Source organism: Stegostoma tigrinum, chromosome 1 (assembly GCF_030684315.1).
Source record: "Stegostoma tigrinum isolate sSteTig4 chromosome 1, sSteTig4.hap1, whole genome shotgun sequence".
In the NCBI taxonomy this organism is placed as follows: domain Eukaryota; kingdom Metazoa; phylum Chordata; class Chondrichthyes; order Orectolobiformes; family Stegostomatidae; genus Stegostoma; species Stegostoma tigrinum.
This window is the reverse complement of record NC_081354.1, coordinates 83,778,046-83,795,409: the sequence shown is the minus strand read 5'-3', so window position 1 is coordinate 83,795,409 and position 17,364 is coordinate 83,778,046. Positions and strand designations below refer to the sequence as shown.

At 39.6% G+C, this 17,364-nt stretch overlaps 1 protein-coding gene across 1 annotated transcript in view; it reads right to left on the bottom strand.

Moving 5' to 3' along the window:
* Nucleotides 1-8,149: 8,149 nt before the first annotated feature.
* The window catches only part of ncapg (non-SMC condensin I complex, subunit G), a 70,604-nt gene continuing 61,389 nt past the window's right edge, over nucleotides 8,150-17,364 (bottom strand). The window contains exons 19-22 of the mRNA XM_048549173.1: nucleotides 16,768-16,894; nucleotides 11,637-11,744; nucleotides 11,411-11,492; nucleotides 8,150-8,753 (exon numbers count right to left, since the gene is read on the bottom strand). Coding sequence (XP_048405130.1) covers nucleotides 8,627-8,753; nucleotides 11,411-11,492; nucleotides 11,637-11,744; nucleotides 16,768-16,894 — 444 coding nt within the window. The 3' untranslated portion in view covers nucleotides 8,150-8,626. The remainder of the gene's footprint in view (nucleotides 8,754-11,410; nucleotides 11,493-11,636; nucleotides 11,745-16,767; nucleotides 16,895-17,364) is intronic.

Below are 17,364 nucleotides of genomic sequence, written 5' to 3'. Positions count from 1 at the left end.
CAAGTGAAATTAAGTACAAATGGGCCTTTGAAAAGCAAACCACGCCTGCGATAGTTAGACAAAAACATGTTATTTTTGAGGTGCTTTGCAAATGAAAAACATAATCAAATGAACTGGTCGACATGTATTTCTTAGGACATTGGTTTACATCTACCTAAAACCAGAAGATCTATTTTATTGTCATGTTCTATTAAAGTACAGATATCACTAACTTCTATAAGATTCTCCAATCTCCCACTCTAACTTTGGCAAAACCCTCCAAAGTAAATTTCCATTTTTCCCACTCAGCTAGTGGTTCACAGGTAATGTCACTGGCCTAGTAATCCAAAGGTCCAGCTAATCACTGGTGATGTAGATTCAACTTTCACCATGTTGGTGTTGGAATAAAGTCAGTTAATAAATCTGAACACCAATACTGAGACTGAGAGTTATCACCAAATGCTGTAAGTTCATTAGTGCCATTTAGGGAAGTTCTTTTTTGTCCTTTGCTGGTTTGGCCTGCATATAACATCAGACATGCAGCAATGTGGTTGACTCTTAACTGTCCTGTGAAATGGTCTAGCAAGCCACACGTTGTCAATTGCTGGTTGCTCTTGAAATGAATTCTAGCTTACCAGTGAAGGGCATAGTCCATGAAAGAAAAGTGGCTGGGAAAGCAGAGGAAATCGCTACTTGTAAGATTTTGGCCTGCTTTCACAAAATATTGCACATAATTTAATTAAACTTCAGTAACTTGATTTTCTAACCAATGTGCTATTAGTGCCAAAAAACAAGTGCTCAGTGTGTCCACTTACATAAGACAAATGATGCAAACAGCAATTTTTAAAAAAACTATATAGAATACAGCTGATTTTATTTTTTTCAAACTGCTGTTCCATACAGCCTTAGACTTAATGGAATAGTTGTTTGTGGGATGCTTCATGGAATTTTGAACAGTCTTAAAACTACTAAATTGGGCTTTGATCAAGCAATATTTTAGCATTAAAGCCATTTTTGAAAAACTTGGTGAATGTAACCACAGGACCTCTGGTCTATATAATCCCTTGCATCTTGTAAGACATGCCACTGTAAAACTGAGCCCAAGGATCAGCTTACATGATGTTGGCCAAGGGATGAGTTTTGGATGCAGGAGAAATGTGAGCTGAGAATATGGAGCCTTGCTGTGGCTGATTTAACAGTAGATAGATGCTGAGGGAGGATTCTTCAAGTTCATGGAATGTGTATTTTCACAATTTTTGGGACTGTGGTGAACTATTTCTGCAAGCTGATTACAGTGGGCAAATCTAAAATGGCATTTACGGAATCACAAAGTTAGGGCAAAAGGTCATATGTGTTGCCTGTTTGAGACAACAACTCACCTACTCCCACTGTTTTTCCCTGTTACCCTGCATATTCTTCAATTTCCAATAATCCAATTTCTTCAGAAGTAGGCATCAACACAACATCCAATCCTCCAAAGACAGTTTGCTTTGCGGCTCCTCAAGTACACCACTGTGTTATCTCCAACATCGGCAGTTCTTACTACCTCTGAGATAGATAATGCATGTTTTTTCCTTTTTTCTAAAAAAATGAAAAACATTTCTCTATCCTTCTACATCTTTTCTCCATGGATCCTTAAGCTACTGACAGATGGGCAAGAGGACATTATCTTTTATGGAATTAACTTGCTCCATGGTGTATAATGCATCCTCATTAGAATATACTAGTGCTGTCTGTTCACACAAGCAAGACCAAAAATCATGTGTGTGAAGTTTGTGCGAAAATTGCAATGACAAGATTCCAACAGTGAGCAGTAGACTATTAAAAGCTGACCCTGGCAGCAACCCTCACATCCTCTGAATGATGTTTTTTTTAAAAAAATTCAGGTTTCATTGTATTCAGGTTTCATTGCACTCTGTGTTCTGCTTTTTCATCAGTGTTTTGGTTAAAAAAAATTGTATTTATGATGATGGCGTGGGGGTGATTGGATAGGTGGAGAGAGATCCCAGAGAGAAAAAGAGAAAGACATTGGGAATGTTGATAGTAAATTGGGGAAGAGGAGAATCTAGTTATGTGATAAAGGGGATTATGAGTAGTTGAAAATAGATTGTTGCTCTAATGGGCTTTGCATGTAAATTATTCAGTTGGAAAACAGGTGATTTACTGGTAGTACTTAGGCAGAAAAAACATCATAGGTGATTTGGTGATCAGGAAAACAGTTGTGTGTAAGAGTACTTCTGGATATTAAAAAAAATGAAAATGGCTTTACTGTAAAGTAATCAATGTCTTGGCAGAACCAGGGGTGAAGGTGCTCATGCTCTAAAATTGTTAAACTGTGTTGAATCCTGAAGGCTATTGTGTCCCTAAGTGAAAAATGAGCTGCTGTTCCACCAGTTTGCTGTGAATCTCACTGGAGCACTGTGGCCAGCCAGAGACAAAGATATTGTCCAGAGAACATGGTGTTAGAGTGACAGGCGACTGGAAGCTCAGGGTCATTTTTTGATATGTTGCTTCTCCAAAACCTCATCTTCTGTTTCGGGATCTTATCATCTTCAGGGCTCAATATCAAACTTAACAATTTTAGAGGCTGATTATCATCTTCCATAACCATTACCCACTTCCAAACCTCAGATCCTATCCTGAAATGGATTGTTTTCAGTACTGCCAATGTGCCCATTCTCACCAATCTAGCTTCTCATCTTCAACAACAAATTACTAAAGAAACTCAGCAGGTCTGGCAGCATTTATGGAGAGAAAATGTTTAATGTTTTTGGGTCCAGTGACCCTTCTGAGGGCTTGAAAAATTGTTTTGGGGTGCCCTGGGTGTGTTGCCTGTTGGTTAAACATCTGTGGATAAAACTGCAGGGTATCTATTCCTGGTAAAGACTTTGTAGAGGTCTTCCTTCTGCAGATCTGGTGTGCTGCAGTGTGTAATGGCCCTTTTGAAAGGGTTTGAATGCAGCTCCCATAGTTGAAGACCTGGTCAGTATGTGTGGATTGCCTGTATACTTTTGTAGTGGAGTCACCATTCTTTTTCCACCATCACACCCAGGAATGGGAATTATTGTTTTCTTCTTTCTTGCAAATTTGATACCCGAGAGTATGGTGTTGATAAGTCAGTGGGTGGTCTCAATTACTGTCCTTTTGCATCATTACAAAAATGTTGTCCATATATCTGATCCAGAGCTTGGGTTGGATCTGTGGGAGGGGTTTGTCAGCTACCAGTCTGGAGACGGATGAGCCCAAGGGAGTTCAGTTGATCTGCTGACATATCTTGCCATTGAATGTAAAGTGTGTTCAAAGAACGAAGAGTATTACAGCACAGGAGCAGGCCCTCCAGCCCTCCAAGCCTGCACCGACATCCTGCCCATCACAACTAAAACCCCCTATCCTTCCAGGGACTGTATCACTCTACTCAAATCCTATTCATATATTTGTCAAGATGCTCTTTAAAAGTCACTATCATATCTGCTTCCACTACTCCCTTGGCAGTGAGTTCCAAGCACCCACCACCCTCTGTTTAAAAAAAACCTTGCCTCATACATCACCTTTAAACCTTGCCCCTCACACTGTAAACCCATGGCCCATGGTAACAGACTCTTGCACCCTGGGAAAAAGCTTCTGACTATCCAGTCTATCCATGCTCTTCATAAATAGACCTCTATTAGAGCACCCCTCAACCTCCATAGTTCCAGTGCCAACAACCCAAGTTTCTCCGACCTTTCCTCATAGCTAATGTGCTCCAGACCAGACAACGTGCTGGTAAATCTTTTCTGTACCCTCCTCCAAACCACCATATCCTTCTGGTAGTGTGGCGACCAGAATTGAACACAATATTCCAATTGCAGTCTAAGGTTCTATAAGCTACAACATGACCTGCCAATTTTTAAACTCAATGCCCTGACTGATGAATGCAAGCATGCCATATGCCTTGTTGAGCACCCTTTCCATCTGCATTGCCACTGTACCTGTACATCCAGATCCTCCTTCCTATCAGTACGCTTAAGGGTTCTGCCATATTCTGTATACTTTCCATCTGGATTAGACCTTCCAAACTGTATTACCTCATTTTTTCAGATTAAACTCCATCTGCCATCTCTCTGTCCAAGTCACCAACCAATCCAAATCTAGCTGTATCCTTTGATTGTCCTCGTCGCTATCTGCAATTCCACCAACCTTTGTGTCATCAGCAAACTTACTAATCAGACCAGTTACATTCACCTCCAAATCATTTACATATATTACAAACAGCAAAGGTCCCAACATTGACCCCCAAAAACACCACAAGTCACAGCCCTCCACATCACTTCCTCAAAAGACTCAACCAAGTTAGTGAAACATGACCTCTGCTTCACAAAACCAAGTTGCTTTTCACCAATACACCCACTCATTTCCAGGTGATAGTAAATCCTGCCTTGAAGAATCTTCTCCAATAAGTTCCCTACCACTGACATACGGCCTGTAATTAGCTGGATTATCCTTGTCACTTCTCTCAAATGAAGGAACAGTATCAGCTATTCTCCAATCCTCTGGAACCTCCCCTGTAGCCGGTGAAGATACAAAGATTTCCCTCAAGGCTCCAGCAATTTCCTCACTTGCCTCTCATTATTCTGGAGTATTATTCCATCAGGCCTTGGGGACTTGTCTATCTTAATGTTTTTCAAGACCCCCAATACCGCTGCTCTTTTGATCTCAACATGACCCACGCTATACACACACCCTTCCCCAGACTCATCATCCACCAAGTCCTTCTCTATGGTGAATACTGACACAAAGTACTTGTTTAATACCTCGCCCGTTTCCTCTAGCTCCACACAAATTCCCTTCCCTGAACTTGAGTGGGCCAACCCTCTGGCTCTTTCTTTATATATGTATAAAAAGCCTTGGGATTTTCCTTAATCCTGTTGGTCAATGATTTTTCATGACTCCTTTTAGCCCTCCTGATTCCTTGCTTAAGTTTTTTTTTGACTTTCCTTGCACTTCACCTTGCTTCATGTGTTCCTAGCCTCTTAGTCTTGATAAATGCTTCCTTTCTCTTTAATTAGGCTTACAATATCTCTCATTACCCAAGGTTCCCTGAATTTTACAGGAATGTGCCGATCCTGAGTTCCCAGCAACTTACACTTGAAACTGTAACACCGACCAGATGTTGATTTGCCCTCCAACAAATGCCTCCAATCTACATTCTTCCATTCCTATCTAATATTGTTCTACTTAGCCTTCCCCCAATTTAGCACCATCACCTGACAACTACACATCTTTATCCAATAAGTATGTTAAAGCTTACTGAATTGTGATCACCATTCCGAAGCTGCTCCCCTACTGAAGTGTAAACCACCTGGCCTGGCTCATTCCCCAATACTAGGTCCAGTAGAGCCCCTTTCATAGTTGGACTATCTACATACTGTTTCAAGAAGCCCTCCTGGATGCTCCTTACAAACTCCGCCCCATCCGAGTCCCAAGCACTAAGTGAGTCCCAGTCAATACATATGTTGTTAAGCACAAGTCCAGTAGTTTATGAGTATGCAGGGTTTGTGGATTTGTTCCACGTTCTGTTGGCTGTTTTCATTTAGTAGGTTGGATATAGTTTCTTTGGCTAGGTTTCTATCGAATGATGTAAGCCATCAATAAAAAGTATACAGGCAATCCACACATACTGACCAGGTCTTCAACTATCACAGCAACCATCCCAACTCTCACAAGAAGAGCTCCATTAGGACCCTGTTCAAAAGGGCCACTACATACTGCAGCACACCCGATCTGCAGAAGGAAGACCGCTACAAAAGGTCCTTACCAGGAATTGATACCCGCAGTTTCATCCACAGATGTTTAATCAACAGGCAACACAACCAGGACACACCAAAACCCAAAACAACAACCACCATACCCTATATTTTAAAAAAATCTCAGAACTGACAGCCAGACTGCTAGGAATCATGGCAGCACACAAACCGGCAGCCACACTAAGATAGCAACTGACAAGGGTTAAAGACCCAACATACACCATGAATAGGACAAATGTGGTTTACAAGATACCATGTGGAGACTGTACAAAACACTACGTGGGACAAACAGGCAGACAACTGGCAACCTGCATCTGCAAACACCAGCTAGCAATGAAACGACGTGACCAGATGTCCTTGGTTTCAATACACACAGACAAGAAAAACCACTTTCAACTGGGACACTTAACCATTGGACAAGCCAAACAGAGGACAGAGGAATTATTGGAGGCTTGGCATTCATCTGCGGACTGCATCAACAAACACATTGGGTCTAATTGAACATACATTTCAACACATAGCCGGAAGCAGCAAAACAAAAACCCATATAAATTCAAACTGACACAAGACAACGACGCTTCACAGGAGGGTCCACAGCACTAAGGATGTCACCAAGTAAGGGGACGAAACACCGGCTATCAAACCTCCCAGTTCAGCGAGCACACCAACATCTATAACCAGCACCCAAACTACAAATTATCACTTAAACTCTGTTAAATTATTTTCTCTTAAAAAGTACTTTGGCCAAGTAATAGCTAAAGTCATAAAAAAGGGATTTTGACCCAACACCCAAATGGTGTTGATTTCAAAGTTATTCTGCACATTCCAGCTGTTTGTGGCTTAATTCTTCCGATCCCATTGGAATCTCAAGATGGACTCCTGATTTTCCACCATGGCTGCATGACAGAGTGGGCGAGCTCAAGGCAGTTTCCAACTTTAATGCTTTCAGAACCAACACCACATAAAGTTGACCTTCGTAGAAACTGCTGTAAGGGAAGAGTCTAAAGAATGGATGGGGCAAGTGAAGCTATTTGGGATTACTTGTACATCTTATGTTATAAAAGTAAAGACTATCATTTTTATGTCAGAATTTGTAAGTTTCCTACACCACATCAGTTTGTCTGAAGGAGGTCTTAAAGTCTTCTGCTAGATAACCATGGAGAAAGATTTCTAAAGAGGAGGAATATCTGACAACAAACTGGGACTGTACAACACTGCTGCTGTTACACCCATTACAGGTGTGGATAATCTGCCATTTTTCAAACTTGCCTGCACTTCACTGTGGCCTAAATGAATCTTTGGCAGCTGATATTTTAAATATGCAAGGAAAGTTACAAAAGTACACGTGTGATTGGCCTAAAGTGAAAATGTCTTGCATTGTTTTTGAGAGGCATTTTGCAAGGAAGAATAGAGAGGCAACACTCTTCATAAGAATATAAGAACCAGGAGCAGGAGTAGGCTATTCGGCCCTTCGAGCCTGCTCTGCCATTCAATAAAATCATGGCTGATCTTTTCGTGGACTCAGATCCACTTACCCACGCTCTCACCGTATCCCTCAATTCCTTTATTGTTCAAAAAAAATCTACCTTAGCTTTAAAAGCGTTTACTGAAGTAGCATCAACTACTTCACTGGGTAAGGAATTCCCTAGATTAACAACCCTCTGGGTGAAGAAGTTCCTTCTCAATTCAGTCCCAAATCTGCTCCCTCTAATCTTGAGGCTATGCCCTCTTGTCCTAGCTTCACCTGCCATTGGGAACATCCTCTCTACTTCTATCTTATCTATTCCCTTCATAATTTTATATGATTCTATAAGATCCCCCCTCAATCTTCTGAATTCCTATGAATATAATCCCAATCTACTCAGTCTCTCCTCATAAACCAACCCCTCAATTCCAGAATCATGCAGAGATTAAGGGGCCAAATGAGGAAATACCACAGTCAGAAGGCGCTGAGGTATTTCCTCCACAAATTCCTGGCCAGAGATGTGCACCTGAGGATAAACCTGGCCCAAGCGCCTCTAGCCTTGGTGAAAGGCAAGCAAGTGCTCCTGCAGTACGACAGGCAGGTATGCTACAAAACCGTGAACAGCTATATCAAACATGCATGCAGCATGTAGTATTGCTGTAGTGGGGCATCACTGGATACCAATCCCAGTCAATGTCAATCCTGCTGAGCGATCCCTGGCGCCCCTCTAATCAATAGTTCTAACCCTCTCATTCAGAGTAAAAATCCAGACCACAACTTTGGTCAAATGGACTCGTGGGCCAACTAGTTAGCATTAAAAGACAAGCATTGACTGGTCTAGTAGCAGAATATGATCTCAAAGGGCTACACCTGTAGCATGCCCACACTTTTAAGAGTAAAAATTAATTGTTACAAATAAAACTCAGATTAATAATAGATGTTTATTGTTTAAACAAGTGTCCTTTGGAAACATTTAAAAAAAATTACACATCAGGCAGCACCAATATCCACAAACTAAACATTAACCACATCCAAAATCATTCTTAGCTCTTCATTGCTAGATCAGTTAAAGCACATACTTCACAAGTACAACATTGCAACTGGATAGACAATGCTCATTATTTTAATATGCCTCCAAAAGGTCACAGCTTCAGGATACACATTTGCATCAGAATAGAAGAAAAATAGTTAAGCCACCAAACATTACTGACGTAGTAAGATACAAAGCTAAAAAGAAAGATTTCTAAACCCTGGAGCACCTCACTTTAACACTGTCCTAATAATGATAATCTCTCAGGACTGGTACTGTATATGACTTGTGGGACATTAAATTAAAATACAAAATATTGTTTCTTGGAAACAATGTAATAGTGCTGGCATGTGAAATATAATTTTTGGACTAATCTTCTCCTTTGTTCAATAATCGAGAGAGATTCATCTTTGTTTTCTCCAGTGCTGCTGTCTTTGCTCGTCTTGAAGGTCTTGCTGACACGGAAGGTGCTGTGGCTGTGAAGTCTTGGCTGTCACTAAGATTAAATCATGCTATTAATAATTAAATAAAATTTAAAAAGACAAAAATCTTAAGAGTTTCAGCACTCTCTCATTTGACAAAGCAAGGTAACGCAAAGAACTCAGGACTTTCAGTTTGATTAAAAGCATTATACAACTTTTGATTAATTTTCCAAAACCCTAATGAACCACCCACATTGCTGATAAATACATATTGAAAAATAATTGAGTACACAAATAAATTCATGTGTTTAGTCTCAGCCTCAAATCAAATTTACGTTGTTTACTGGGAAAGGAAGGAAGGATGGACAGAGAAATGCAGAAATGGAAAAACTTGTCAGGCACAGTGAAGTCCCTTAGTTGAGGAATAATTAAGGCATACTGACAGAGCAGGTAGAACAGACAGAGAAACCATACAAATGGAATAAGGTCCTTACAGGCTTTGGGATGGGAGGAAGTACAATCAAGACTGCAGTGGGAGTCAGTGAGCTGAGTCAATAGCTTATTTCTAGCAATGGAGACAGAAAGCTTGAGGAAGGAAGTAGTTGGCGATGGATAATTCAAGAACTTTGAAAGGTTGACTCAACTGATATTTGGGTTAAGGGCTGTTGTTATGAGAACAAGTGGGACAGACAGCTTTTATCTGTTGAGAATTTAGAAAATAAAGATTGATCGTATTGATACATATAAGATCCTGACAGGACTTGACAAGGTGGGTGCTAAAAGGTATGTTACCTCTTGTGGGAGAGTTGTGAACTAGGGGAGATTTTAAAAGAGGCAGATCCTCCATTTAAGATGGAAACAAGGAGATTTTTCTCTTCAAGCTTTAGGGCTCTATGTAGTACAGAGGAAATTAATTGAATATTTTTAAGGCAGAGGTAGATAGCTTCTTGACCAAAAAGCGACTCAAAGGTTATCAGAATTTCACAATAATAGAGTTGAGTTCACATTCAGATCAGCAAAGCTAGCAGGTTTATTCCTGCTCCTAATCTGCAGGTTTGTATGCTAATGAGAAGGCAAGAGAAGGTGGAAATTTCTTCCAATCTTCAACTTCTACCCCAAAAACCTCCACAAATTAGAGGATTATGTACAATTATTTCAGCCACCACCACCATTGTAAGTAACACGTCTTCCTCTCTCACCATTCCAAAGGGGCTATCCCCTCCACAACCACTTCAAATGTCCATTCCCCATTCAAAGCAAACACAGAAGCGACACTTCCTTTTTCACCTTCTCTCTCCTCAGAGTCCAACGATCAGATCAAAAAGTGATTTGTTTCAATTCACTAAAAATGTGAACAATGGAGTTTCTCACCAAATGGTTTCCTCTATTGAGATCAAATACAGATTGTGCAACCACTTTCCTCAAACCACCATGCAACCAATTAGTAGGGCCCTAAACTTCCAGTCACCTATTGTTTTATTTCACATCTCCATTCACGGCATCTTAGTGTTCTAATAAAGCTCAATAGGACCTCAAGGAACATCACTTCATCCTTCAATCAGGCACTTTATGTCCAGATTAAAGACCAAATTCAACATAATTTCCATTCAGAACATCTACTTTGCTCAGGGCGCAGGCATAGGAACGATAATAGGTCATTTAATCCCAAACTATTTTTGATTTGATGTATACATGCTGAGGTGCAGTCCAAGTCATATACTGTCCTTTGCTCTGTATTTCTAGAACACCTTTGGACAACAGAGGTCTACCAATCACAGAATAAAAATATATCATGGATTTGCAATTGTCATTTGCAGACCAGTGTTCCAAACTTCCACTTTTCTGTGTGTAGAAATGCAGTGCATCATTTACGCCTCCTCCAGATCCAATTCCTGTACCGCTGCAAACTTACTTGTCTTGTACCATTACCATTTTTGTAAGTGAATCTCTCCTGTCTCTATCCTATCAGAACACAAGTTGTTCTTACCTTACTTAAAACCTGCTCGCTTAAAACTTGTTATTTTTGCCAATTCTGATGAAAGGTCATAAGGCCAAAATGATTACTTTATTTCCCTTCTCATAGATGCTACCCAACCTGAACGTTAACAGCACATTCTACTTTTATTTCACTTTTCCAGCATCTGCAATATTTGCTTTTGCGTTCGAATTCTCCCGATATCATGGCCAATATTACTGGTCGGTTACAGTTTAGCTCTGAATGTTGGATGTTTTTAACCATTCATGCTGATCACGAATACAATGGGATATTCTTCACACTACAATAAATTATCTCTGATTGAGGAGGTCAAAGTTTGAGATTTTCAGACAAGAGATTTTTTTTCAAAGAAAACAATGCAAGTCAATGCCAATACTTTAATTGCCAGAGCTTTTCTATTGCCTTACAGTACTCATGAAAATTTGTAAAAACAAGTGATAAAAATGACTTGTCAATGTTTTCTAGGTTGCCCTTGTAAAGAAGTTCCAGTCTATATTTGGAAGAATCATTGCTCATTAGTTCAGTTTGTACTATAACGTCTACTGTACGTTTAATACTTACAGGCCTGGGTTTCCTGAGCTAATGGGATAAGAGCTTGAAACCCCAAACTCAGAAATCGATGTCATTTACATTTCTGGTTGAAATATTTTAAACACCATTCAGTATAACCACAAGTTACAAATTATAGAAAGTAAAACAATTTCTGATGACAAAATCCACTGATACTATACTTGCCTTTCATCAGAAGTTTGCACTGCCCTCCTAGTCCTTCTGCTTCTGGTTACAGACTTCGTCATTGACAAACATTTCCCTTGATCTAAAGAGCACAGTATATACAGGTCTCACTTAAAATTTTTACAAGGTAACATCTGGACAAACAAAATCCATTCCACTATAAAAGTCCAATGTAACTTTTTCAATAATACAGAATTTCCACAGTGCATTACAAAGACAAAGTTACCCTTTTTGTTGGTTTTGTTTATTTCTTTTCCTCCATTACCATTTACTGTTTTATTATTTGGTTGTTTAGAACTTTTGACACTCCCAGGGATTTGGGATAAATCTTCATCTGAAAAAAAAAGGAAAAAGGCACAATATTTGTAGAACTACTTTGATCCTCTCAATGCTATAAACCATTCAAATTTTCCATTTAAAAAGTGAACTGGTAGTTTGAGCTTGTTCTTATATTCAATTGTAGTTCTTAACTAGAATTGAAATTTTGCAAGATATCAAAGTGATGGCACATTAACATTTTCTAATTTGCAACAAATTGAATTTTTGGTTTTTATTGATAAATACTGACGATACTTACAAGTGAAAAAAAGTTAAATATTTTACAGAACTAAGATATTATTCTCATAAGAGGTAGGTGAGCCAATTTTAACTCTGTCAACACAACAGAAACACTGAAACGGAACAGTTAAAATGATGTTCTCTATTTACCCACACTGATCTTGATGCCTTCATACAGATTTTGGTCCTAATGCTTCCCAGGCCTGAAGAAAATATTACTCCCCCATCCTGGCCTTCTCTCCCCTCATATACAAGCCTTTTCTCAACTACTTACCCACATACTATAAACTATACTTTTTAGTCCCAAGAGCATCTTTGCCTGACTATCAGTCTACTTCCACCCAATAGTCAACTGTCACCTTCTGCCATGGATAGGAAACATTTATTTTCCTGGCTCTATGCTCCAATGTTGTGGAGTGTCAAACAGTTTTCCATCCACCTGAAGTTCTGCCTGCACAATTTCTAATACTAGTTAAAATCACCCACTTAGAAAATGAAAAAAACAAACTAAATAAGGAAAATCAAATATAAATCAGATAAATAATAGATATTGCAAAAAAAAATTAATTTTGACATGGAAAGAAAGACTGGCTTCAGATATATACTGAAGTAGTCACTGTATGCCATACAAGTGCTAGACAAATGGCCATCTTCCCCTGATATTCAATGGTATTACCACCACAGGCCTGGGTTTTCTGAGCTAACTGAAACCCCACCATCAATATTCTGGGAACACACTGACCAAAAATAGAAGTGAACTAGTCACATAAACACTATGAAAGAAATTTCTTTCAATGTAATAAATCTGTGGAATTGTTTACCACAGAAGGCTGCAGAGGCTGGGTCATTATATGTATTAAAGGTCGAGAGAGACTGGTTTTTCTCAAACAGTAAAGAGATCAAGGATTATCAGAATAAAGCAAGGAAAAGTGAAGTTGAGCATTATCAGATCAGAATGATCTCATTGAATGGCAGACCAGATGCGATGGACCAAATGGCCCGCTTCTGATTTTGCACCTCATGATCCAAGTGCAGGTAAGAGGTTGAGGATTCTACAATGAATAACTCATCTTCTGACTCAAAAAACGAGCTTCATCTTTCCAGCATCTTCAAGACTCAAGTCAGAAGTGTAATAAAATGCTCCACATTTGCCTGCATCTCCTACAGCAAATAAGTTTAATGCCATTCAGGACAAAAATAGTCTGGCTGTCTGGCACACCATCCTCAGCCTTCAACATTCATTCCTTCAACCATCGAGACAGTGGCAACAGTGTGCACCATCTACAAGATTCACTGCAGCAACTTAAACTACCTTCAAAATCACCTTCCAAACCCATAACCATGACCACGACCATCTATAAAAATGAGGGACAACTTTAAACCATGTCTCATCGGCTTTGCCAAAATGTTCACTTCATTCCAAAGTTCTACCTGCTGTTACCAAACAATTAGTTCCTGAAATCCTTCTTCTGTTCTGGATGTGAGTTTGCTCGCTGTGCTGGAAGGTTAGTTTTCAGACATTTCGTCACCATTCTAGGTAACATCATCAATGATCCTCCGACAAAGCGCTGGTGTTATGTCCCGCTTTCTATTTATCTGTTTAGGTTTCCTTGGGTTTGGTGATGTCATTTCCTGTTCTTTTTCTCAGGGGATGGTAGATTGGCTCCAAATCAATGTGTTTGTTGATGGAGTTCCGGTTGGAATGCCATGCTTCTAGGAATTCTTGTGCGTGTCTCTGTTTGGCTTTGTCCTAGGATGGATGTGTTGTCCCAATCAAAGTGGTGTCCTTCCTCATCTGTATGTAAGGATACTAATGATAATGGGTCATGTCGTTTTGTGGCTAGTTGATGTTCATGTATCCTGGTGGCTAACTTTCTGCCAGTTTGTCCAATGTAGTGTTTGTCACAATTCTTGCAAGGTATTTTGTAGATGAGGTTCGTTTTGCTTGTTGTCTGTATAGGGTCTTTTAAGTCCATTAGCAGCTGTTTTAGTGTGTTGGTGGGTTTGTGGGTTACCCTGATGCCAAGGGGTCCGAGTAGTCTGGCAGTCATTTCGGAAATGTCTTTGATGTAGGGGAGAGTGGTTATGGTTTCTTGGCCCGTTTTATCCATTTGTTTGGGTTTGTTGCTGAGAAATCGGCGGACTGTGTATTTGGGTACCCATTCTTTTTGAATATGCTGTATAGGTGATTTTCCTCTGCTCTGCGTAGTTCCTCTGTGCTGCGGTGTGTGGTGGCTCGTTGGAATAATGTTCTAATGCAGCTTCGTTTGTGGGTGTTGGGATGGTTGCTCCTGTAGTTCAGTATTTGGTCCGTATGTGTTGTTTTCTTGTAGACGCTGGTTTGAAGTTCCCCATTGACTGTTCGCTCTACTGTGGCATCTAGGAATGGCAGTTTGTTGTTGTCTTCCTCCTCTTTTGTGAATGTTATGCCAGTAAAGGGTATTATTGATGGTCTTGAAGGTTTCCTCTATTTGTTTTGTTTAGTGATGACAAAGGTGTCATCCACGTAGCGGACCCAAAGTTTGGGTTGGATAATTGGCAGAGCTGTTTGTTCGAGTCTCTGCATTACTGCCTCTGCTAAGAACCCTGATATCGGAGATCCCATGGGTGTACCGTTGGTTTGTCTGTAGGTTTTGTTATTGAAAGTGAAGTGGGTGGTAAGGCATAGGTCCACTAGCTTGATGATGCTGCCCTTGCTGATGAGGTTGGTGGTGTCTAGTGTATGTGCCTTCGGTTCTTCTAATAATGTAGTCAGTGTTTCTTTGGCCAGGTTGATGTTGATGGATGTGAACAGGGCTGTTACATCAAAGGAGACCATTATTTCATCCTCTATCTTGGTGTCTTTGATGGTGTTCAGGAATTCTTGGGTGGAGCGAATGGAGTGGCGGGAGTCTTCTACTAGGTGTTTTAGTCTTTGGTGTAGTCCCTTGGCTAATCTGTAGGTGGGTGTTCCAGGTAGCGGCACTATGGGTCTGAGGGGGGGCTCCTGGTTTGTGAATTTTTGGTTGTCCGTAGAAGCGTGGTGTGTTGGATCCATCTGGTTTCATTTTTTGAAAGTCTCTCTTGTTTAATTCTCCTGATTTTTGAAGTTTTTTGATACAAAATACCTTGCAAGAACTGTGACAAACACTACATTGGACAAACAGGCAGAAAGCTAGCCACCAGGATACATGAACATTAACTAGCCACAAAAAAACATGACCCACTATCACTAGTATCCTTACATACAGACGAGGAAGGACACCACTTTGATTGGGACAACACTTCCATCCTAGGACAAGTCAAACAGAGACATGCACAAGAATTCCTAGAAGCATGGCATTCCAACCGGAACTCCATCAACAAACACAATGGCTCCAAATCAATCTACCATCCTCTGAGAAAAAGAACAGGAAACAACATCACCAACCCAAGGAAACCTAAACAGATAAATAGAAAGCGGGACATAACACCAGCGCTTAGGAGGCTCACTGATGATGTTACCTAGAATGGTGACGAAACGTCTGAGAACTAACCTTCCAGCTCAGCGAGCAAACTCACATCCAGAACCTCAATCTGAGCTACAAATCTTCTCAAAACTCGCTAATCCTTCTTCTGTGTTTGGTGTAAGTCTTTGAATGCCTCTTTGACCACTGTTTCTGCATAAACAGAGAGGACAAGCAATAAAATCCTTATAAAACTATTTTTGGCCTGACTCGCAGTTAGCTACACTTAATTGATGCTATTCCCATGTATGTTATATAATATTGTATATATAGCTCACCTCACCTAGCTTTCCTGCCTAGTCCAATGTCTTTCAGCACTGTCAACACCTAAATCCAGTCAACCTAATCAATTTTTTTTTGGAAATTTAGAAATATATAATTTCAGTCCAAACTCTAAATTGTATCAGCTTATTAACATTTAATGTCCATTGCTTGTCTTGTCCCACTTCCTCCCTGGAATCCAAATTGATAATCCTGAATGTAATTCCAAACCTCCTCCCCATTCTCAATTTTCTCAGTTTCTTATCAGGAGAATAACCAGAGGACTTCAAGTAGACAGCAATGGTCACCATTAAGTATCGTTGCAAAGTCCTCTCATTTTTAAAATCAATTCTGCAGGTAGTAGATTTATTCTGGCTGCTTTCCCGGATGTTTGTTCTCATTTAATACTATTTTTCTGTCTTTTTTTTGTATCGCTGGTCTAAAGAGGTCAGTCAACATGACTCTCTTCTCCTAGCTCAGTCATTTCGAATTTCTTACTGTGTTTGATTCTTCAATCAGCTTTTTAGCTTCTTATTTCATCAGGGTTTGTTACTAAAACTCCTTTCTTATTCCGGCTGCTGTTTTCATTCCCTTGTGCTGTGTGCTACGAACCTTTGTTTTGGCAAAATCTTACTTTCATAGCATTTCATGCTACTCTTTTAGTCATTGTTCTTATACTTCTCTCTGTTTTGCATCATTAACTAAATTTCTGTATTTCAATTTACTTTCTTCAATTTGCTCCACATATCCTTATTTTGCAACATTACAGTCATAATTCGTGGTTTCTTGATTCTTTTCCTTGTTTAAAGCTCCATGCTATTAACCCCTCCCTCCTTGTCAGATTCTTCCATTTGTTTCAGATGTCCATTCATTTTGGTGATAACCTCAACCCGAGCAACTTGGAAACAATATGTTGTTGTATTAATACAATTCTTTAAGATGTCCAATTGTATTGTCACGACTGTGAGGTGCAAATGAAGCAGGTTGGAGGCTGGAAATGACGACATTACCAAGTAATAAGTTAAAAGGAGTTTGTGTGTAAAGCAGGCATACCTTTATCGTTTTCATTTGTTATCTCTGTTGTAGTGCTGTACCTATTCTTCTCATTTTCTCCTGATCCTCTGTGTAAATGTAGTATAATTTTTTCAATGACTCGCTGATTTACTCTGTTTTTCAATTCCTATAAAGATCAGTTCAATGAGCATATAAATACTCAAGATCCAAATTCAGAATTTCAAACAAAATTACCATCCTTTCATATTCTTCCAAGACCCTAATTATATATGGCAGATCAAAAAGAACGCCCATTTACCAAATGTTAGCACATCCACACTGCATGAAGGCTCACCGTTTTACTTTAAAAATACATTAGAGTTTGGAAAATTAAATCTCAATTTAGGTGCTGCATATTAGGATAGCTAAATATTTTTCAAGTAATTAGGAAGTGTTTATCTTCCCCTACAAAGACCTGGGTGGCAATAGTGGTGAAAGACAGAAGAGTCAAGTCTTTTTTTTAAATAAATGAAATTATCTTTCTAGATTAGACATTTCCAACAGAAACAGGTAATAAAAGGAACCTCAGATCACATGCCTTTAGAGGAGTATAAAAGCAAATGTTATATATTTCAAAAGAAGAAGGCAACAAGGGAA